This window comes from Aegilops tauschii, chromosome 6 (genome assembly GCF_002575655.3).
Source record: "Aegilops tauschii subsp. strangulata cultivar AL8/78 chromosome 6, Aet v6.0, whole genome shotgun sequence".
NCBI classification, from domain to species: domain Eukaryota; kingdom Viridiplantae; phylum Streptophyta; class Magnoliopsida; order Poales; family Poaceae; genus Aegilops; species Aegilops tauschii.
In genome coordinates this window covers 27207328-27230975 of record NC_053040.3, presented here as the reverse complement: position 1 = coordinate 27230975, position 23648 = coordinate 27207328, and the positions used below count along the sequence as shown (strand labels likewise).

The 23648-nt window shown below is 45.5% G+C and overlaps 1 protein-coding gene and 1 long non-coding RNA gene across 2 annotated transcripts; both read right to left on the bottom strand.

Moving 5' to 3' along the window:
* Positions 1-1465: 1465 nt before the first annotated feature.
* LOC141025292 (uncharacterized) lies at positions 1466-16381 on the bottom strand. The gene is made up of 3 exons (XR_012186772.1): positions 16253-16381; positions 14049-14838; positions 1466-2419 (listed from the first exon to the last, which is right to left on the bottom strand). It is a non-coding gene; the product is annotated as an uncharacterized lncRNA (long non-coding RNA).
* A 5340-nt stretch (positions 16382-21721) lies between these two features.
* LOC109767358 (peroxidase 70) lies at positions 21722-23382 on the bottom strand. Its single transcript, XM_020326120.4, has 3 exons — positions 23011-23382; positions 22668-22859; positions 21722-22547 (listed from the first exon to the last, which is right to left on the bottom strand). Exons 1-3 carry the CDS (start codon positions 23224-23226, stop codon positions 21987-21989), a joined length of 969 nt encoding a protein of 322 aa, XP_020181709.1. The 5' UTR covers positions 23227-23382; the 3' UTR covers positions 21722-21986.
* Positions 23383-23648: the final 266 nt, after the last annotated feature.

The following is a 23648-nucleotide window of genomic DNA, read 5'->3' as shown; positions in this document are numbered from 1 at the left end:
TCATACTACCGAAGGATCTTGGCACAACAATTAAAATGGCTACTTCTAATTAACATTCATTCCTTGATATATCTATCTATTGATTGAATTGTTAAAGCAATATAAAGCAAACGGTCCAGATTTAAAACATAGAAAATAATATGGTTGTGGTTTCATCACGCGTAAATGAAATGACCAATGGAGATTTATCAGAAGATCTTTCCAGATTCTAGTAATTACTCAATTTCAATTTACGCAGTGGGTGGCATATAATCAGTAGAAGAAGACGACTATTATGATTTTATTTTTACACTGGTCATTCTGCGTCCAGTTGTTTATCATATATATATTGGCTTTTTTTTCAAGATGGCTTTTGTTTTCGGTGATATTAATCAGATCTAAGATGCACTTTATGTCTTTAAGAAAACATCCAAAATTACACAAGCATAGGAGGAGGCTAAGGAAGGTAGGAGAATAAAAAGCCCCAAACAACATATGAGAGGGATTGCACAGGCCTCATGGTTTGTTGACAGGGAGCGCGCCTTAGCACAAGTTCCCCGGTCCAGGCATGAAATCCAAAACAATATAGTAGTACCTGGTTTAATGCCTAAAGCAATGCATCTGTACGATTAAAGGGGAATGTGCATGTCGTCGTCATTAGGACGCAACCATTATGCTAAAACAATTTGAAAATCGTGAACCGGATAAATTTGAAAATTAAGCCATTAATGAAATTAATTAGAGATAAAATTAATTATGCATGCAATTAATCACGTCCATTTGAAGTACGTAGGCATTTTATCGCGCCAAATCAATTTAAAAATCGAGTCATTAATGCAATTAACTAATTAGGTCGACAGTCAATTATGTGTGTGGATAACGAGGAATATGGATTTTTTCAGTTAGGAACACAATTAATTAATTAGACATGCATGCAATTAATTAGGTCCATTTAAATAGGTATTTTATCATGCCGAATTAATTTGAAAATAGTGTCATTAATACAATTAATTAGACAAGTAATTGTGTGTGTGGTTAATTAGAATTAGGGATTTTTCATTTAGAAACTCAATTAATTCATTAGGCACACATTTAATTGTGCTTGTAGATAATTAGACAGACAATTAATTATGCCTGCAATTATTTAATTAGGCGAACAGTTCGCGTCGAATCAATTGAAAGCACTCACGGGCGAGGACGGCCAACAGGCTCTTGCTGATGTTGGTGACAGTCAACTGGCTCTCAGCGACATGACCAACCAGCGCTTACCAATGTGGCCAACGGCTACCATGCGCTCGCGCGATGGGCGACCAAGTGTTTATCATGATGAACTAGATGGGAAGTGCGGCTTGCCGCACCCCGCACCCCTGCCGGGTGCGGTTACATACAACCTGACACAGTAGGCCACGCTTCAAATTCAATAGGTTGACATGATGAAAGGGAAAAGTGCAGACGTTTAGAACATTATACCAAAAGCAAAGAAGAATAGCAGTCCACAATAACTTTTTTACAATGCATTGAGAGTTATATCCAACTTGGTAGAACATGATTCATTTTTGATTCAGGCTATTACACAAATAGCAAAGCACGATGGCAGCACCCACCTAGTCCACTACTGGTTATACAATATGTATTCCACAGATGGAAGGAAATATAGACGACTGATTCCATCGTTTGAATTTCTCAAAGAAAGATATAGGAGGAACTAAGCACTAATAACAACAATGGTTTGGTTAATTACATTACTTTGAGGATGTCATAGAAAATGTCACATGATATACCAAAAGCAAGTCCTAACAGTAGCCTAAGAGAACAGATATATATAGTTTTTCTATGTCATATGGTGATAGTAGTGTATTGGATAGCTCTGTCTGAAGATCTTGCTCGTCGAGGTGTTCTCTAAAAGATCTGTTGATAGAATTCTAAAGAGATGAGTGAACCTAGAATGGAAACAAATAAAATTTTGCAACCCAAAAAAGTATAACCACAAGCATGGTACAAGAAGCACAACATTACTAAAAAAATGTCTTCCTAGTTTTGATGGAGGTACTGCCAAAAGTAAGGCAGGAAATCTCAAATTAGAACACCAAAAAATGTCTTCCTAGTTTTGATGGAGGTACTGCCAAAAGTAAGGCAGGAAATCTCAAATTAGAACACCAGGAAGCAAACCATAAAAATAAGTATGTGCAGCAGACACAAGATTAGCCATGGTAGCTAGCTACACAAATCCATGACCCCCTAATCATATACACAAGTCCTCCCCACCTCTCTCTTCATGTTGGCTCTGACCGGCACGGCACACCAGTCAGCACCACAAAGGGGTCAAACACAACCAGGCCATGAAGTACTCAGCAAGAAGAAAGGAACAAAACACTTCCACGCAGGACGAATTTAAAATGGAGCAGCAAAGGCTAATTATACATGAGAAGATTGTTACCGACTGTGACGCCCGGATAATCAAGCTACAGTAAACCTCTGCTAATGGTGCCACGTCACCTCGGTTACTGTTGATAACTGGAGTTAGTTCAAAAATGATTCAAATTAAAATCTAAAATATAGGCAAACAGTAAAAAATTTAAATATCAAAACTAAAATGTTCGGGTTGTGTCATATAAATCGTAAGTAATTATGGTGAAGAAACCAAGCTTTGATAAAATATTTAAAGGCTCTAAAACAATTAAAACAATAGTGAAAACAATTAAACAAATGCCTATTGAATATATAAAATGCTAAAACTATTTTATTATGGGTTAAGGATTAATCTCACAGTAGTTTGTTGATAAATACAAATTTAGGCACTAATGGTAATTTTTGTAAAACTAAAGAAAATAAGTAAAAGAAAAGAAAATACAAAAGAGAAAACAAACAGAAAAAAAGAAAGAAAGGAGAAACACCCCCACACACACACACGACCCTGGCCCAACTGGGCCAACCCCGAGGCCGAGCCAGCCGGCCCACCCCGCCCCCACTCCCTTATCCACTCCCCCAAACCCTAACCCTCCACCGACACCCCCCCACTCTCCCCCTCCCTCCCCCGATCCAGATCAGATCGGGCTCCACCCCGTCGCCCCGATGTTGCCCCGCTCACCCCCGACGCCGCCCCGCTCGCCCCGACGACCCCGTCGCCCCGCTCGCCCCTGACGCCGCCCCGCTCGCCCCCGACGCAGCCCTGACGACCCCGCGCCCCGCGACCACGCTGCCTCGCCGTGGGACGTCGCCACGCCGGAGCTCGTCCTCGCCGGACCTCCCCGCCGGCCTGCTCCCACGTCGCCGTCGTCCCCGACCCCCACCTCGAGCCCCGCTGCCACCCCCCTACGGCCACAGTGAGCCACGCCCCTTCTCTCTCTCCCTCGCCCCGTGCTCGTCCCCTCCCCTGCTCGCCGCGGTCGCCGCGCCCCCGCGCGGCTCGGCCGCGCTCGTCACCGCGCTCACCGCCTCCACCACCGCGCCCCATGGCCCCCTCCGTTCGCCCTGCACCACTGGGCCGCGCACGCCTCCCCTCGCCTCCGCCGCTCGCCCCCGCGCACGTCGACGCGTCACCGCCACCCGGCCCGCGCACTGGCCGCACCGCGGCCGGCCTCTGCCGTGGCCGGCGTCGCCGGCCCCTGGTGGCCTCGGGCGCACACGGGCGCCCACGCCCGCACCGGCCACCCGCGCCCCCGCTTTGGCCCCCTGGGCCACTGCCAGGTGGGGCCTCGCCCCCCTGAGCCACTGCCCCTGGGGCCGAACCCCCTTGGGCCACAGACAGGTGGGCCCCCAAGCCCAGAGAACGTTAAAAAAATGATTTAAAAAAATAAAATAATAATAATAATATATAAATAACTAAAGAAAACAAAAATAAAAATAATAACAAAACAAATAATAAAAATAAATTTAATTAATTAATTAATTAATTAATTAATTAATTAACTAAATTAATTAAGTTAATTAATCCTGTTTAAATTAATCTAATTAGTTAGTTAATTTAATTAAACAGTAGTTAATTAGCTAACAGCCCCTCACAGGTGGGATCCACCTGTCAGGTTGACCAGGTCAACGGTCAACGTTGACTGCTGACGTCAGCATGACCTCATGCTGATGTCATAAATCCAAATTTCGAATTAAATTAAATAATTAGTTAAATTCCAGAAATTAATAAATTCTTTTGAAAATCATATCTTTTAATCCGTAACTCGGATGGAAATACTTTGTACATGAAAGTTGCTCAGAACGACGAGACGAATCTGGATACGCAGTCCGTTCGTCCACCACACATCCCTAACCTATCGAACTCGCAACTTTCCCCCTCCGGTCCGTCTGTCCGAAAACGCGAAACATCGGGAATACCTTCCCGGATGTTCCCCCCCTTCGCCGGTACCACCTACTGTCGCGTTAGGACACACCTAGCACCGCTCATTGTCATGTCACGCATCGTCATGCTTATGTTTGCATTGTATTTACTGTTTCTTCCCCCTCTTCTCTCCGGTAGACTACGAGACCGACCCTGCCGCTGCCCAGTTCGACTACGGAGTCGACGACCCCTCCTACTTGCCAGAGCAACCAGGCAAGCCCCCCCCCCCTTGATCACCAGATATCGCCTATTCTTCTCTATGCTGCTTGCATTAGAGTAGTGTAGCATGTTACTGCTTTTCGATATCCTATCCTGATGCATAGCCTATCCTTGCTACTACTGTTATTACCTTTACCTGCAATCCTACATGCTTATTACAGGATGCTAGTTTTCCATCAGTGGCCCTACATTCTTGTCCGTCTGCTGTGCTATACTATCGGACCGTGATCAATTGGGCGGTGATCACGGGTATATACTTATTTACTATATACATGACACATGTGATGACTAAAGTCGGGTCGGCTCGTAGGAGTACCCGCAAGTGGATCTTTGTGGCGGAGCGACAGGGCAGGTTGAGACCACCTAGGCGAGAGGTGGGCCTGACCCTGGACGGCGTCCGCGGTTATTTCGACATAACACGCTTAACGAGTTCTTGGTATTTGATCTGAGTCTGGCCATTTGGTCTATACGCACTAACCAGCTACGCGGGAACAGTTATGGGCACTCGACGGCGTGGTATCAGCCGAAGCTCTTTTTGACGTCAGCGACGGAGCGGCGTGCGCCGGATTGGACTGGAACGCCACTAGGCTAGGTCTGCTTCCGGCCGCCCTCGCAACGTGCAGGTGTGCAATTGGCGATGGACCCAGACCCCTGCGCGCATAGGATTTAGACTGGCGTGTTGACCTCTCTGTTGAGCCTAGGTGGGGCTGCGACGTGTTGATCTTCCGAGGCCGGGCATGACCCAGAAAAGTGTGTCCGGCCAAATGGGATCGAGCGTGTTGGGTTATGTGGTGCACCCCTGCAGGGAAGTTTATCTATTCGAATAGCCGTGTCCCTCGGTAAAAGGACGACCCGGAGTTGTACCTTGACCTTATGACAACTAGAACCGGATACTGAATAAAATACACCCTTCCAAGTGCCATATACAACCCGGTGATCGCTCTCTAAAAGGGCGACGAGGAGGGGCTCGCCGGGTAGGTTTATGCTATGCGATGCTACTTGGAGGACTTCAATCTACTCTCTTCTACATGCTGCAAGATGGAGATGGCCAGAAGCATAGTCTTCGACAGGATTAGCTATCCCCCTCTTATTCTGGCATTCTGCAGTTCAGCCCACTGATATGCACCTTTACACATATACCCATGCATTTGTAGTGTAGCTCCTTGCTTGCGAGTACTTTGGATGAGTACTCACGGTTGCTTCTCTCCCTTTTTTCCCCTTTCCTTTCTACCTGGTTGTCGCAACCAGATGCTGGAGTCCAGGAGCCAGACGCCACCGTCGACGATGACACCTACGACACTGGAGGTGCCTACTACTACGTGCAGCCCGCTGGCGACGACCAGGAGTAGTTAGGAGGATCCCAGGAAGGAGGCCTGCGCCTCGTTCGATCTGTATCCCAGTTAGTGCTAGCCTTCTTAAGGCAAACTTGTTTAACTTATGTCTGTACTCAGATATTTTGCTTCCGCTGACTCGTTTGTGATCGAGCACTTGTATTCAAGCCCTCGAGGCCCCTGGCTTGTATTATGATGCTTGTATGACTTATTTATGTTTTAGAGTTGTGTTGTGATATCTTCCCGTGAGTCCCTGATCTTGATCGTACACATTTGCGTGTATGATTAGTGTACGGTCAAACCGGGGGCGTCACAAGTTGGTATCAGAGCTAACTGCCTGTAGGAATCCCCCTTCCAAACTCCTTGGCCGAAGTCGAGTCTAGCCTTTACAAAACTTTTACTAACATGACTGTGTGGCTTACGGGCCCACATCGCCATTGGGTGGTATTAGGATCTTTTACTCCTTGTCTATACTCTGGGACTCTGAACTCTCTCCTATTCGGGTTAAATGATTTTGCTAAAAGGACTAACTGTAGGTTCTCGTAAATACTTCCTCCCGGAGAGCCCTTTATCACAGATGGTCGCCGACTGCACCAGAAGATGTTGAAGATACTCTTCGATCATTCCCGAGACCCTTGTGCCCTCTGCCTTTTCAATTCCCTACTACCGATATATCCATATGGATAACAACATACACTTGTTGTTCATACAATTACTCTGAGTTTCTCGTGTTATTACTAGATACATCGAATTGCTCTCCGGCTTTTTAAGAATCCCTTGTACCACTGCCTTGCAGTTCTTTTCCACCTGAATACCCCTACGAATAATTTCTCGCACTTATCGAGTATCCGCTCATCCCCAAATGATTCATGTATTTCACAAAGTCTTCAAAATACTATTTGAACTTCCGAAATCCTGAGTAGCCTATTGCTCTTGAAATTCTTACTTGTTTGCATTATGGTTAATCCCATAAGTCTAATTCTTATTGGCATCTCTTGTCATTATCATTTTGAGTCCGTTGATTCAATTTGTTGCGAAAGCTCGCAATCCTCAATCAGATCCTAGAATTCCTCCTTCCGGCTCAGACGTCATTTTAAACGTGAGCTGGATCTCGACCAATCAAATTTGCCATCGATTGTACCCGTAAGTTTACTCGACTTATCCATCCTCAATTAGGGCGTTTGCTTCTGATCCCTTGAATTTGAAATTATAATTCCTTTGCATTGAGCCTTGAGTTAGTCAGTTGTTTCTATAATCTGATCTCCTGGCATTCTTTCTTCCTTTGGTCGAGTACTGATGCTCACATCAGATCCCTTGTGGACCACCAGACCCTTTTGTCGGATCCTATCCGACAATGTCCTTCATATTAAATAAGCTTGTGAGCTTTTCCTCGGATACATGATGCCTTTGGTAAATTGTATCCTCTGCTTTGTGAACCATGCTCTACTTTCGAGCTTGTGTTAATTACTCCAAAAAATAAAAAAAATTGGTATATGTTCCTAAGATGCCTCGATGGGTTGAACCAATGCCTTACCTAATCTATGTGAGCCCGAAAGATTTCACGGGCCATACTCATCTGGTATTTCACCAGGTAAAACTTTCAACACTAATGCCTTTATCGAATGCGAGAAGTGAATGAAAGGTTATGCATTGGAGAAGTGGGAGTCGACCTTGAACTTTGTGTTCATGCCCATGGACACGATGTAGATCCTATCTTAGCATCTTCTTGTAATAATAACTATTTCCTTGATATGATATCGTCTAGTATCTGTGTATTGATCCTTTTGCAATCGTGGTTCCGACCATGTTCTCCTTTAAATACCATTTCTCGTGCAAGTTTAAGCACTTGTCCTCTGCAGAGCAATACCCCGTCCAACCTCTACTTCGGTCTGTCGTCGAGTATTACCCCGTGGTATCTCGAGATTATCACGAAACTACATAACTTCTTATGAGTTCTCCATCAAGTACTACATTCTCATTGATTCCAATTTTTCACGGGCTTTGAGTTATTAAACACTCAAAGACACCGATAACTGACTCGAGTCCGCATCGCGATTAAGCAACTCTTGGTAACCTTCATTACTTACGAGTTTGAACTCAATCACGTCATTCCTAGCCTGCTTGGCTATATCCTTGTCGAGCCGATTTTAACTGTGCTACCTGGTCCTTAATCCCGAAGCACAACTTTCGACAATGAGCTAATCTTACGTCGATCTTCCTCATCATATCATTTCGCCTTGAACAACGAGCTTGGTTTCGAGTTTGTGTCGTACCCTTGGTTCCAATAACCTTTCGCTTCACCATTCATTTGACATGATGTCATCGCCGATCGATTACATCTTGAAATCTCTCGACAAAATGTGTCGTGATCATCATCAACCTTATGAGCTCTTCCAGGATATCAATTGAGTTCATGATGAGAAATACCATCCTTGCCCTCGATGATCTGCGTTATCATCGACCACTTTATTGCCTTTCCACCAACACAAGCTTATTCATGTTTGGTGTTATACCATGAGTTCCTTGCTATCCAGCAATTGTTCTCCTTTACCTTGGAACATTAACATCTCTTATGTCATCAATGTTGTGAGGATTTCACCACCTCTTAAGAATTTTTGGTATAGTGATACTTCTCACCATCACCATTCTTTCTTGGGTCCTCGTATTGATTCCAACCGAGGTACCAACAAGTGAGCAGTGCTGTTTGGATTCTGCCCTTCTAGCAACCCTATTGCTTTGAAGTTAATGGTCAGCCGTTCATTCTTAGACTATTTATTATTGAATCACCATTCTGACGTTGGTCGTGCAACCCAGCCCATATTTCTGGTGCACCTATCAACCAATGTTTAAATTGGGTATGTTTTCCTCGAGCATATCCCCTTATATCATTTCATCTGACTAATGTTATCTCCTTGTTCACATAATTGTGGAAACCCATCTTTTGGATGTCTCGATGAATTGTCGCTGAGTTCATCAGCTACCTCCTTATCCCTTCATTGGTTTAATGATGAGCTTTTGTTTCGGAACTCGCTTCTGTAGTAAATTTCCCGAGAATCTTACATTGTCATCTCGACAATTTGTGTTGCACCTTCCTTCTCAGGCATCCTGAGTCTGAGGTATCCTGACACCAATCAGATTTGAATGTCGGTCAGATAATGGTTGGAACATATTTCCAAGAGTTATAACAATGGTCTTTATATGACCCAGTGAGGTGATATCATGCCTAGAGCACCTGGCCGGAGGACCTATTGTTATATTATCCTATTTAACAAGGTTAGCCATTCTTCCATAAGGAAATCGTAAGACTTATTCTATAAGTTGTTCCTGATGGATCCTTGTGTATCTAAATTCTGACCCTTACTTGATGTCCATGTCAATGCTATCCCGAAGCATGTCTGTGGTACTCCGATTTTCGACAAGAACATTTGAAGCCCAATGCTAAATGTTTCCTGCGCAATTATCCAAACACCGCTGTATGGGTAATGTCATGAAAATTCTCTCCCGTACCTAAAGAGTTTTCTACATTATATCATGTCATGGATATCATGCTCTGCTTGTCCTTGGGAAGGATATACCCTTGAAATATGTGTTTAAACACATTTTCCTTTCCATTCTTCTGTTTAATCTGATAATCATATTTTCCTTTCCATTGTTTGGTTTAACCTTTCTGGTGATCTATATGATCTAAGCAGTAGTATTCTCCTGCTTATGTAAACACCTCGGTGTACAATTCTGTCAGTAAGACCCTGTTACTATTGTCGATGATATTCCGGTAACCACCGATGGACGAGAACTTTGCCTATTGGTCCGCCTCGTTTCGACGAGCAGGAAAATGGTTCTCTTCGTCCCTCGACCTTGGTACCAATGTTGTTGCCGACATAAAAGATAGGCTATCCTCTGACATGCCTTGCTTACGTGATCACGCAAGACGTCTCCGCCCTTCCTACTTTTAACCCACATGGTGGGCCCATAACCCACAGTTCCACAGGCTCGAAACCTGACTCTCCTATACACCCTGTTGTCGAAGTTATTCCTCGAGCTTGACTTCGTATGTGATTCACGGGCCACCTATCTAGTGATCTATTCTGGTACCAGACATAATACTTATTTCGATTGCTTTGAACCCCCTTTCACACTTTGTTTCAGACTTCGAACGATTGCCTACCCGTTTGAAACTTCTCATGTTACTTTCTTACTTGCTCTCGGCCTTTTCTTAAGATTTAGTTCGAGAGTTACTTTCCGCCACCTTCCCCGATGATATTGACCAGATAGTCAACCTTGCAGAGGTCCGTTCTCCCAGAATACCCCCTTATTCTTTCGTACGTACGATGGAGTTCCTGAAGAAAGGACGACAACTTCATCATGATGACCTGAAACAGCAGAATGAAGGCAACAACGTAATGGATCAACCTCTTCGAGAAGAGCAACCAAGACCAAGAACACTCCGTAGAATTTTGTAACCCGAACCTTCCCCCTTTACTTCCCTCTTAAATCTCGGGACGAGATTTCTTGTAGTGGAGGAGAATTGTGACGCCCGGATAATCAAGCTACAGTAAACCTCTGCTAATGGTGCCACGTCACCTCGGTTACTGTTGATAACTGGAGTTAGTTCAAAAACGATTCAAATTAAAATCTAAAATATAGGCAAACAGTAAAAATTTTAAATATCAAAACTAAAATGTTCGGGTTGTGTCATATAAATCGTAAGTAATTATGGTGGAGAAACCAAGCTTTGATAAAATATTTAAAGGCTCTAAAACAATTAAAACAATAATGAAAACAATTAAACAAATGCCTATTGAATTTATAAAATGCTAAAACTATTTTATTATGGGTTAAGGATTAATCTCACAGTAGTTTGTTGATAAATACAAATTTAGGCACTAATGGTAATTTTTGTAAAACTAAAGAAAATAAATAAAAGAAAAGAAAATACAAAAGAGAAAACAAACAGAAAAAAAAGAAGAAAGGAGAACCCCCCCCCCCACTGGACCCTGGCCCAACTGGGCCAACCCCCAGGCCCAGCCGGCCGGCCCACCCCGCCCCCACTCCCTTATCCACTCCCCCAAACCCTAACCCTCCACCGACACCCCCCACTCTCCCCCTCCCTCCCCCGATCCAGATCGGATCGGGCTCCACCCCGTCGCCCCGCTCGCCCCGACGTCGCCCCGCTCGCCCCCGACGCCTCCCCGACGACCCCGTCGCCCCGCTCGCCCCCGACGCCGCCCCGCTCGCCCCCGACGCCGCCCCGACGACCCCGCGACCACGCTGCCTCGCCGTGGGACGTTGCCACGCCGGAGCTCGTCCTCGCCGGACCTCCCCGCCGGCCTGCTCCCACGTCGTCGTCGTCCCCGACCCCCACCTCGAGCCCCGCTGCCACCCCCCTACGGCCACAGTGAGCCGCGCCCCTTCTCTCTCTCCCTCGCCCCGTGCTCGTCCCCTCCCCTGCTCACCGCGGTCGCCGCGCCCCCGCGCGCGCTCGGCCGCGCTCGTCGCCGCGCTCACCGCCTCCACCACCGCGCCCCACGGGCCCCCTCCGTTCGCCCTGCACCACTGGGCCGCGCACGCCTCCCCTCGCCTCCGCCGCTCGCCCCCACGCACGTCGACGCGTCACCGCCGCCCGGCCCGCGCACTGGCCGCACCGCGGCCGGCCTCTGCCGTGGCCGGCGTCGCCGCCCCCTGGTGGCCTCGGGCGCACACGGGCGCCCACGCCCGCACCGGCCACCCGCGCCCCCACTTTGGCCCCCTGGGCCACTGCCAGGTGGGGCCTCTCCCCCCTGAGCCACTGCCCCTGGGCCCGAACCCCCTTGGGCCACAGACAGGTGGGCCCCCGCGCCCAGAGAACGTTAAAAAAATGATTTAAAAAAATAAAATAAAAATAATAATATATAAATTAATAAAATAAAATAATAATAAAACAAATAATAAAAATAAATTTAATTCATTAACTAAATTAATTAAGTTAATTAATCTTGTTTAAATTAATCTAATTAGTTAGTTAATTTAATTAAACAGTAGTTAATTAGCTAACAGCCCCTGACAGGTGGGACCCACCTGTCAGGTTGACCAGGTTAACGGTCAACGTTGACTGCTGACGTCAGCATGACCTCATGCTGATGTCATAAATCCAAATTTGAATTAGATTAAATAATTAATTAAATTCCAGAAATTAATAAATTCTTTTGAAAACCATATCTTTTAATCCGAACTCGGATGGAAATACTTTGTACATGAAAGTTGCTCAGAACGACGAGACGAGTCCGGATACGCAGTCCGTTCGTCCACCACACATCCCTAACCTATCAAACTCGCAACTTTCCCGCTCCGGTCCGTTTGTGCGAAAACGCGAAACATCGGGAATACTTTCCCGGATGTTCCCCCCCCCCTTCGCCGGTACCACCTACTGTCACGTTAGGACACACCTAGCACCGCTCATTGTCATGTCACGCATCGTCATGCTTATGTTTGCATTGTATTTACTGTTTCTTCCCCCCTCTTCTCTCCGGTAGACTACGAGACCGACACTGCTGCTGCCTAGTTCGACTACAGAGTTGACGACCCCTCCTACTTGCCAGAGCAACCAGGCAAGCCCCCCCCCTTGATCACCAGACATCGCCTATTCTTCTCTATACTGCTTTCCGTTAAACCTATACTGATGCATAGCCTGCCCTTGCTTCTACTGTTGCTACCTTTACCTGCAATCCTACATGCTTAGTATAGGATGCTAGTTTTCCATCAGTGGCCCTACATTCTTGTCCGTCTGCTGTGCTATACTATCGGGCCGTGATCACTTGGGCGGTGATCACGGGTACATACTTATTTACTATATACATGACACATGTCATGACTAAAGTCGGGTCGGCTCGTAGGAGTACCCGCAAGTGGATCTTTGTGGCGGAGCAACAGGGCAGGTTGAGACCACCTAGGCGAGAGGTGGGCCTGACCCTGGACGGCGTCCGCAGTTATTTCGACATAACACGCTTAACGAGTTCTTGGTATTTGATCTGAGTCTGGCCATTTGGTCTATACGCACTAACCAGCTACGCGGGAACAGTTATGGGCACTCGACGGCGTGGTATCAGCCGAAGCTCTTTTTGACGTCAGCGACGGAGCGGCGTGCGCCGGATTGGACTGGAACGCCACTAGGCTAGGTCTGCTTCCGGCCGCCCTCGCAACGTGCAGGTGTGCAATGGGCGATGGGCCCAGACCCCTGCGCGCATAGGATTTAGACTGGCGTGTTGACCTCTCTGTTGAGCCTAGGTGGGGCTGCGACGTGTTGATCTTCCGAGGCCGGGCATGACCCAGAAAAGTGTGTCCGGCCAAATGGGATCGAGCGTGTTGGGTTATGTGGTGCACCCCTGCAGGGAAGTTTATCTATTCGAATAGCCGTGTCCCTCGGTAAAAGGACGACCCGGAGTTGTACCTTGACCTTATGACAACTAGAACCGGATACTGAATAAAATACACCCTTCCAAGTGCCATATACAACCCGGTGATCGCTCTCTAACAGGGCGACGAGGAGGGGATCGCCGGGTAGGTTTATGCTATGCGATGCTACTTGGAGGACTTCAATCTACTCTCTTCTACATGCTGCAAGATGGAGATGGCCAGAAGCGTAGTCTTCGACAAGATTAGCTATCCCCCTCTTATTCTGGCATTCTGCAGTTCAGCCCACTGATATGCCCCTTTACACATATACCCATGCATTTGTAGTGTAGCTCCTTGCTTGCGAGTACTTTGGATGAGTACTCACGGTTGCTTCCGTCCCTTTTTTCCCTTTCCTTTCTACCTGGTTGTCGCAACCAGATGCTGGAGTCCAGGAACCAGACGCCACCGTCGACGACGACACCTACAACACTGGAGGTGCCTACTACTACGTGCAGCCCGCTGACGACGACCAGGAGTAGTTAGGAGGATCCCATCGTTCGATCTGTATCCCAGTTAGTGCTAGCCTTCTTAAGGCAAACTTGTTTAACTTATGTCTGTACTCAGATATTGTTGCTTCCGCTTACTCGTCTGTGATCGAGCACTTGTATTCGAGCCCTCGAGACCCCTGGCTTGTATTATGATGCTTGTATGACTTATTTATGTTGTAGAGTTATGTTGTGATATCTTCCCGTGAGTCCCTGATCTTGATCGTACACATTTGCGTGCATGATTAGTGTACGGTCAAACCGGGGGCGTCACACCGACCATATGTCCCCTGCATTAAGGTGAATGCCTGCTCCAGAAGTCGATGTGGTGTGAATCTTTAGAAATGCTCATAGTACTCCAAACTCTTACAAAATCATTCACATGTTTTTTCTTCAGCATAATAATGGGGGTGCATGTACAATAACTCGCGGGATAGATGAGCACGAAGGAAAATAGAAGGAAATTCGAGATATAAATCAATCGACCAGAACCTTGACTTCCAGTCGATGAACGCACATTGGTATGCTTGCGAAGGGAGGCAGCGACATTAGAATCACATAAGTATCTCACGTTAGAGATCATCAGTACCTTACATAGCGTCGTGCCGACTCCTACACCATGTTGTCGTGGAAGGAAAAACCAGAGAGTAAGGCCCATTCCGAAAGCTACCAAATTCACCATACGGAGTCCATTATATTCACCAACATGAAGCATCTGGCACAAGTTTCCAATTATAAGAGAAATATAGAACGCTAATTACTATTTTTGTAAGAATGTTGGACCATGGCAACAAAATGCACACATCCAAACACAAAGTATATATACTACCAATTACCATGTCTAAAGTGGCAATAATGTGATATGAAAAAGAATTAGATAGTACTCCATCCCATTAGATTATATTACTTACACTAAGCTATAACCTAGGGGGTTTACCGGAAACAAATCAGTAATAGTAAATAGGAACAAAAATAAATTATTTTAAGTATTTGGTGCATCAGAATTTGCTATTATCTTTATTGGCCGACAAAATTAGCCTTCATATATTTTGGCTATTAAGATCACCTAGTGGAAGAATTCACATGTTATTCTTTCTGCCCATCCAAGGTTGGACAAGAAACTATGCACATAGGAAACAGATCCAACATAATTTCTATGATCATTCACAGTAAGTCCATAACACAAACCATTACTTTTCTCGATGTTCATAAAACATCAATCATTTCCTAAATATACTTATCTAATATATGCCTAAGAGGCTAAAACATGCTGATGGCCAGCATATAGTTTGTTCTACATGCCAGTCTAACCAAAAGACATTACAGTGTAATGCAGTCAATGTAAATTTTGATCTAACACAACCATAACCCTGCATCGGTAAAACTGAACCAAGATTGCATAATTCTGCATTGGCAAAACTAACATAGAACTCTAAAAGAAGGATAAACGCCAAATAATTAGAGTAAGGAATCACGCCTATCAAACACAAGCATTGACTTCATATCATAATCCACAGATGCATAATACATAAACAATCTGCAGAAATATCTACTGTTGGAAACTAAATCAAGCTAGGCAAGTGACATATATAGATTCTCACAGTAGAGGGGTACAAGAGCAAGAGGAGCTTACCCACCTTCTTCTTCCCAGCAGCTCTGGAGGACTGCAATCCTGCCCCTTGGGAACCAGCCCCTGCAAATGAACAGATTGACATATCAAATTGCATCTCTAGCGGATGAATAGGGGAAAATATGAAGCCTCTTTGCATATGTCATCCATATGAAATAAAGCTAAATCAAGAATGCATAATTCTGCATCGGCAAAACCGTATCAAGATCGCATAATGTGCAACGAGGAACTCAATTAGGCCATGTATTTTGCAGGTAGACTTTATTCTGGCACACCATATTGTAGCTAAGATCTAATAAACATTCTTTTCAGTGGAACTTTAAACAACCCAAAGCCCTTTTATACAGAGCTAGCTTCAGTTGCAGAAATAGTAAATAAACAGTGATCGATGTGAACAGCACATACAGAGAAGAGAAGGAGGAGGTGTTCATCACCAAATGATCCTTTTTGTCAGAGGCAAAGACGAGGAACTGCTTGTTACTGACGCCATCTGTCCCGCTGCAGCTGACGTCGCCGGTCTAACCTGGCCATGGACACACCCATGACAGCAAGCTGAGTCAAGAAAAGGCGGCATCTCCCAAAGAAAATAGATGCACGAAAAAAAGATTTCATCACCCACAAACGATATTTCAATACCTAACAAACAAATAGACTCTCCACTCAATTGATCACAAATTTGTGGCCAGTGTATTCCTCTCTACTGGCTAACAGCTTCACCAAAGAAAATCATCTATGTTACTAAAGGGGAGGTGCAAAGGACAACCATCTATGTTTAAGCCTAGCTCATCAGTCAATTTAAGAATCAGTCTGCCTCCTATAACTGTTGATGAGCTAAGGAAAGCACAATAACTAAAACGTGCACTCTTGTGTATACCTTAAAACCCGAAAAAGTGGGCAACCGTCTACTTAAGAGATAAAGCAGCCTCAAAACTGCTACAACTTCCACTACATGGAGGGCGAGCCGATGCGTGTGCAATTCTCTTCGCAGGACACGTCCTTGACCCATCAAGGGAGTGAAGGGAATGGTGGTGTTTAGTGGAGACAGGACATACGTCCTAATTTTTAATCTTTAGGTTTCTATTAGAAATTTTATTTCCATGTTTGTGCTACAATTACCTGCCATTTCATTTGCATATATATATAGTTTAGTCAATTTCATGATCGATAACACGTCAAACAGTACTTGGTCAAGGCGTCGAGAGACTTTCTCACATATTTTGTGTCGCCCACCAAGGACACTATCCTGATGACCAAATAAATCGTGGCTCAAAGTCAGAGCATCTCTAACAGATGATGTAAAATAGGGCAATGCTCAAAAAACTGTTTTTGGGCATTTGGACACAAAACAAAGATACAACAGATGCCCTATCCTTATATAGCGCTACAATTTTTTTTGGAGCAGACCCATGTTTTACCCCCGCGTGCTGCATATTTACAGCACTCCACCCGGCTGCTGCAAAATACAACCGCACCATAGGTGTTGGCAGCCCGCCCACCTTTCGTGACCGCCGCCGGCCATAGAATAGACCCACTGCCAGCCAGTGCAGCCTCCCAACTACGACCCCGACGCGCCGTTCCCATCCCACCACATGGACTGCTGTGTCGATGCCCAAAAGGAGACCGCTGCGGCTCTCCCCGGCCTCGTGACTTGAATGAGGAGGAAGAAGTCGCTGATTGCGCACTGCCGGATGACACGGGCCTGCCACTCTACTAGGAAGGCGACAAGTTGTTCAGGAAGCTCCCTGCAGAGGAAGAGCACGTGCCCCCAGTGAAGGGCGGGCTAGCGGTGGTGAAATCTGTCGTGAAGGGCCTCTTGACGGTGGTAATTGCGGAGGTCGACACAGTTTGGGGCAGCGCACAATGCCCGGTGTGTAAGGATTGCATCGAGGCCTTCCACTAATTAATTGGAAGGAAGAGATTTGTGCTAGAGAGGATGGCATCGAGGCTTATTCCTCACTGACGACGCTCCCTGTCTTCTTTCACATGTTCCCCTTGAGCTTCAAAGACACAGGTTTTTCTCGAGAACAAGGCTGCATGTTAGGCTATGAGATTAGTGCTAGAGATTCCATTTTGATTCGCTGTTGACACTCATGTGTACATGATGCAGATACTCCCGTGTCAATCTCTTCATCCTAATACTCTCTACATTAGTGATATACAATCCTTTTCTCTGTCACTTAGAATTGGGGATTTTGTTTAATCCTTCAGTCCTTTCAATTTTGAAACAATTCAAGAAATAAATCTTAAGTTTTTTTGTATTCTGTCGGATCATATAATTATGTATGTCACAAATACCTTGAGCTCATGTTTAAGTTTGAACGTTTCATAGTGTTTGGAATATTACCATGGTTGGAAGTTTTAGGGCACCAGTTTTACATGATGTGCTATGGCAGAAAAATTTCTAGTGCCCTATTTTGCATCATCTGCCATGACAGAAAGTTTTTGGTGCCATAAAACTGTTTTTGGATGCCGTATTTTTTTTGCATCATCTATTGGAGATGCTCTAATGCTGAAATCTCCTTCATATTGGGGTGCTTTTGGTTCACTTGAAATGTTCGACGTTCTCCGGGACATGCATGGGACTCAACCACGTATTCAAGCTGGAAAAGTCCAACCTACCCGGCATGATGGAGGGGGCGGCAGAAGCCCGACACTTTTACGAAGTATTACACAAGGCTATCATCTCTACTCTTATAAAAAACCGAGTTGGTGGTGATGGTGTGCCTGCCATCTTGTAACATAGACCGTCCGATCTATATCTGACGGATAGAAAGCAAACTATGACAATTTTACAAAAGATACCCGCACCTCTCTCCACATTTACAGATAAGGCCTTGCCTCGTTCATCCTTATCTCCCATAACCTCATTGCTGAAAAATTAAAAAAGGAAGTCTCTGGAACAATCTGGCATGGTTGCCGTTGCCGGCGCCGTCCATCCCCATGCCTCCGTCCAGTCCGACCACCAATAACCACCACGCCCCACTCCTCCTCACCTTATCTCTCATCTTTCTCGAGATATCATTTTTTCGATGAAATTCTCGAGATACCATTTTTTTGATAAAATGCTCGGGATATCATTAGTTTTTACACATGAGATTACTCCTGCATGGGTCAATCATAATAGGTGTTTTGTAAAAAAATGCATCTTGATGTTCTGTGCAATGCACGGGCATCTTGCTAGTCAATGTAAACGAGGAAGGCACCGAGGCAGCCGCTGTCACTACTGGCTTTGGTAGATTTATAGCGGCCTACCAACGGCCAGTGCGTGTCGACTTTGTCACTGATCATCCATTTGCCTTCTTCGTGATGGACGAGGTGTCAGGTGCAAATCTCTTCGCAGGGCATGGCCTTGTCCCATCAAGGGGGTGAAGGGAAGGGTGGTGTCAGTGGAGAGAGAACATATACACGTCCTAAATTGTAGTATGTAGGTTTCTATTAGAAATTTATTTTCCATGTGTTTCTGCTACAATTACATGCCATTTCACTTGCATATGTAGAGTTTAGTCAACTCCATGATCTATAACACGTCAAACAAAACTTGTTCAAGGCAACTTTCTCGCATATTTTGTGTCACCCACCCAAGACACTGTCCTCATGAGAAAATAATTGAGATACTTTGCAGTGATGATTGTAATTTAGGAGTTCATGTATTAACTATGTGTTAACACTTTGTTTTGGTTCTCTATTAAAAGGAGCGCCTTAATTATCCTTAGTTTTCACTAGGACCTCGCTGCCACCGAAGGGTAGGACAAAATATATTATGCATGTTCTTATCAGAAGCACATGTGACTATATACATAATACATGGCTACATATGATTGATAAATTGGAGTTAGTTTTGTGTCGCTCTATTAGGTCGTAATAGTTGCATATTGAACCTCATCCAAACATCCCATCGCTAATCCATTCTTAGGCTTTTCTGCTATTGTCACAGTTTATTTGTTACTGCTCCACCTGCTACAAACATGTTACTATTATTGCTACTTTACTGCTACTCTGCAATTAATAAATTATTGCAAGAAAGCGATTTCTCATGTGTGGTTGAATTGACAACTCAATTCTTTGGATTATAAATATTCTTTGGCCCCCCTTGCGTTGAATCAATAAATTTGGGTGAAATACTATCCTCAAAGACTGTCGTGACCCTTGTATTTGTGGGTAATGAGTAACTCGGTCGCCTCCGAGCTGCATATCATATTCGTTTGCCGAGATTAAAACAAGTTCAATGAATCGTCCTCAAAAGCATCCACACATAGTCGGGCTACGGCTGCCCGGCTGCCTCCAGAGTGGGGAAGTCCACCTCAGCCTTGATCTGTCGAAGCAGATAGCCGACATGCATGGGCGACCACTATCATAGTAGATTCCGGCAGATCCCTCAGTAGAGTATCTCGAAGGAGAATAGGCTCGATGGTAACAGGAGCACAATTTACCCAGGTTTGGTCCGTGATGATAGAGGTAATGCCCTACTCCTACTCGTGTTTATTTGATAGGGTTGTGTATAAAGTATATGTGAATATGAAGGGATTGTGTGTATGCTCTTGACGAGCCTGACCCTGGCCTATATACCATATCAGGGGTCCTAGGGTTACAGATCCTAGTGAGCTATGTCGGTTGAGGTAGAGTCCTCCACGGCTCCAGTATCTTCGGCTTGTACGTCATGTTTTCCGGAGTACTCACATAACATGTCATCTAACACCCAACGTCGCCTAGGATGGAACCGACTTAGGGGTCCTTGGCCCGACCCACCAGGTCGGAATACGACATGGCGAGGACCACCTAGGCCATGGCACCATCACCCTCATTAGGGGCGGATGTCTTTTCAAGGAGGGGACAACTGGCGAGGCGCTGATGGAAATTGCGGGGCATTGTCATCACCGAGGAGCAGTGTAATTGGTGGAGGTTCCATCGGGGGTATCCTGAACGGAGAAGACAACGGGGTGGGATTGTACTGCTTGTGGCCCAAAAAAATCGAAGGTGGGTTATGTGGGAGAGGGCGGCCCAAGGAGGAAGACAAATGCATGCAGGGTAGGAAACGGAACGTTACATATTTTTTTACGGTTTCCCGTTGTTTAGCTTAACTATCCCCTGTGCAACCCTCGTTTCTTCATACAAGGGCCCCACATGATTTGGCTCTGATCGCAGATCTGCTCTCTCGTCTAGTATTTTGAAATTACTACTAGCTCTCTGTTAAAATAGAAGAAGTTTTAGGCTTGTTTATCCTAAAAACAGGTCTTATATTTTAAGACAGAGGAAGCAATTCGTTAACATGGTATGGTTTAGGGCCAATAAGTTATTCGGTCTAGGCCTCTTGCTATGCAATCCAAGACCACAAATGAGATGAGCGGTGCTGGTGCGGCCCAGAAAAGGTAAGGTGTGGTGGGAAGCAACAGGCAAGGTGACTGATGTGGTAGAAGAAAAATATTTTTCTTTAGAACCGTATACATTGTAGGAGTAAACTGAGTATCCTTTGGAACGCGGATCTTTGGGTCTCGGGTGCCAATGCACACAGTTCCAAAATAAATGTTGAAAATTACAAAATTAGTCAACAAATCCTAAAAGTTCTTGGAAACAAGAATAGTATGGCTAAAATTTGCCATAGTGTTATACTTATGTGAAAAGTTTCATGAAGGAATGACTAGCTTCCAGGTGTTCTAGGCGGAATTAAACAAAATCAGCACTATGTAAATGTTACAATTCACACTTTTGTAATAACAAATTTTTTTTGTTTTTGTCCCAGAGTCCACAGAAGTCACTCCTTCGTGAAACTTTTTATATGAGTATAAAGCTATACCATTCTTGTTTCCAAGAATTTTCAGAAATGTTGTATTTTTATGCAATTTCTAAATTATTATTATTATTATTTAAATCAGGCGCAAGTATATGGGACCCGAGACCGATTGGCTATTTCTAGTATCCTTGGCTGCTATTGGTAGTTGTATGTGATTCATAAAAGGGGCTTGCTTCAGTACACTCGTCTTAATCTCTATTATAGGGGAGTTCGTTTCATCGCCTCCACTCCAGTTAATCCCATTTTATCACATACCTCTCCTCCAACCGGTTCGCCTCACCTCCTTGCTCGTTTTTCTTCTCCGCATTATTTACCATCCCCTACCCATACCTAAATGAAATTAATTTTTACCAAAATTTAGAATATGGTGCTTGTAAGTTATATGTCAGATAAAACTGATTTTGAACCACTAAAATATGTATACTCCTTTGCAACGTATGGGCAATTAGCGAGTAAAATTAAACCAAAGGGTAAACTGGAAGAAAAGAAAGATCGAAAAAAATCTCTCTTCACATTTGTTTTCTCTCACAGTTTTGTCGCAAATCTCACTCCATGCTTGGTTTCTTTTATAGCACTGCATGCATACGTCGGAGCGACTTACATGATGAAGCAGGTACCTAACAACCCTGGAGCTTGAGGGTTACTTACCTATGGATCCCAGCCCCCAGGCATTATCTGAACCAAACGGCTCTTATTCTGCCATGCATGCTAGCTGGTTGGTACGTAGCCAACCTAACTTTACATACACATTTTACGCCTATATATTTGTAACACATATGGCGAGACGATGGACGGATCAGCTGTTGACGACCCTGCAGTTGCGCCTAATCTGGCCGGCGGTTCCCGTGAGCGGGTTGATGTTACCCATCTTGATCATCGCCGTCACAAAGTCGGAGGCGAAGAGCGCCGGGTTAGCGACGTACTGGCGCACTAGCGCGTCCTGGGAGCCGCCGTTGAAGAGCACCTGGTCGGAGTTCAGCAAGCCGCGCTTAGCGACCAGGTTGCGGTAGTAGGCGTTGTCGAAGAGGAGCTGTGTCTGCACGTCGAACGGTGCCAGGTTCTTGTCGCCGTTGGGGCCCTGGGCGGGGCAGGTGCGCTTGCGCAGCGTGGCGAACGCCGGGTCGATGTTGGTGCCATTGTAGATGTGGTCGCGGAAGTTGAGGCACTGGGAGAAACCGATGGTGTGCGCGCCGGACAGCGCAGTGAGGTCCTGCGGGCTCAGCTGCTTCTTGTCGAACGCCTTGATGAGCAGGTTCAGGCTTAAGCTTGGCGCCGGGAGGTCGCTGTTCGCCTCAGTCAAACTGGCCGTCGTCGAGTCCCGCCGGCCGAGCGGCACCGACCAGCTGGGCCCGCCTAGCTGCACGTACCGATTGATCCAAGCTTTGTCAGCAACAAGAAAAATGCAGTGTACCCTCTGTCCATTTTTTTTTAAAACTAGATACCCTCTGTACATTGATTGTGTTGTACTCGTACGTACCAGGAAAGTGCCGTCCCGTGCTGCGAGGGCGGCGATGTCGGCGCAGGAGACGATGCCAGGGCAGAGCAGCTCCACGTTCTTCTTGATCTCGTCGATCACCTCGTAGCCCCGCACCGAATCGACGTTCGGAAAGGCTGTCTTCTCGCCCACGAAGCTACCCACGTCATCCAGGAGAATGGACCCGTCACAGCCCTACATATACATATAACATAATCCCACCATTAATCGTGGTCTAATTAAGCGTGTTCACTAGCACACATTAATACTATGCTACTGTATAGTGTGATCGTAAATCAATTCGACATAAATTTCTTTTGCTAAAGAGTTCATCTAATTTAGTTACTTGGACAAAGCAGTCGTGGAAGTGGAGCCTGAGGAGGGAGGCGCCCATTCGGCGCTCGGCGAGAAGCGCCTTGATCATTGTGGCCCGCACGATGAGCTGCAGCGTGGGGCAGCTCTTGGCGTAGAACGACGGGGACAGCTGACTATACGCGGAAGAGGAGAGGAGGAAGAGGGCTAGCAAGCAATGCCAGGCCCTGCAGCTGGAGCTGGAAGCCATGGCTCACAAATCTATCTAGCTACGTACGTAGGCTCAGTGTGTTCTTTCACCGTAAGGATTGCTAGCTCAGTGGCTTTGCATAACTGTGGCGGGCACGAGCCACCTATTTATAATAGCACTCTTGTTTCAGTTGCATGAGATGCATGTAGAATGGTCAAAGTTAGGCCGCTAGGGTTGTGGAGAACTATGACAAGTTCCACGTGGTATGTTTCTCTGGTTGACTAAGAGCAACGCATCTCTGCATAGATGCCAAAAACTGATCTGTCTTTATTTATATATATGTTGCTCATATGTCGCTACCAAATGGCATTCCGGTATACACAAGAAATTATGTATAAATAATTTAGTGTGTGGTTGTCGATCTTTATGGATAAAGATCATGTTCAGCAAGCCAATTTTATGTAATTGGTGATAGGACATGG

What these genes read in the sequence shown, in the direction of transcription:
- LOC109767358 (XM_020326120.4), bottom strand. Translation starts at nt 23,226, where the DNA reads ATGGCTTCCAGCTCCAGCTGCAGGGCCTGGCATTGCTTGCTAGCCCTC. An exon ending in TCCACGACTGCTTTGTCCAA is followed by an intron (nt 22,860 to 23,010) that starts GTAACTAAATTA and finishes ATGTATATGTAG; the next exon opens with GGCTGTGACGGGTCCATTCT. An exon ending in CACGGGACGGCACTTTCCTG is followed by an intron (nt 22,548 to 22,667) that starts GTACGTACGAGT and finishes CGGTACGTGCAG; the next exon opens with CTAGGCGGGCCCAGCTGGTC.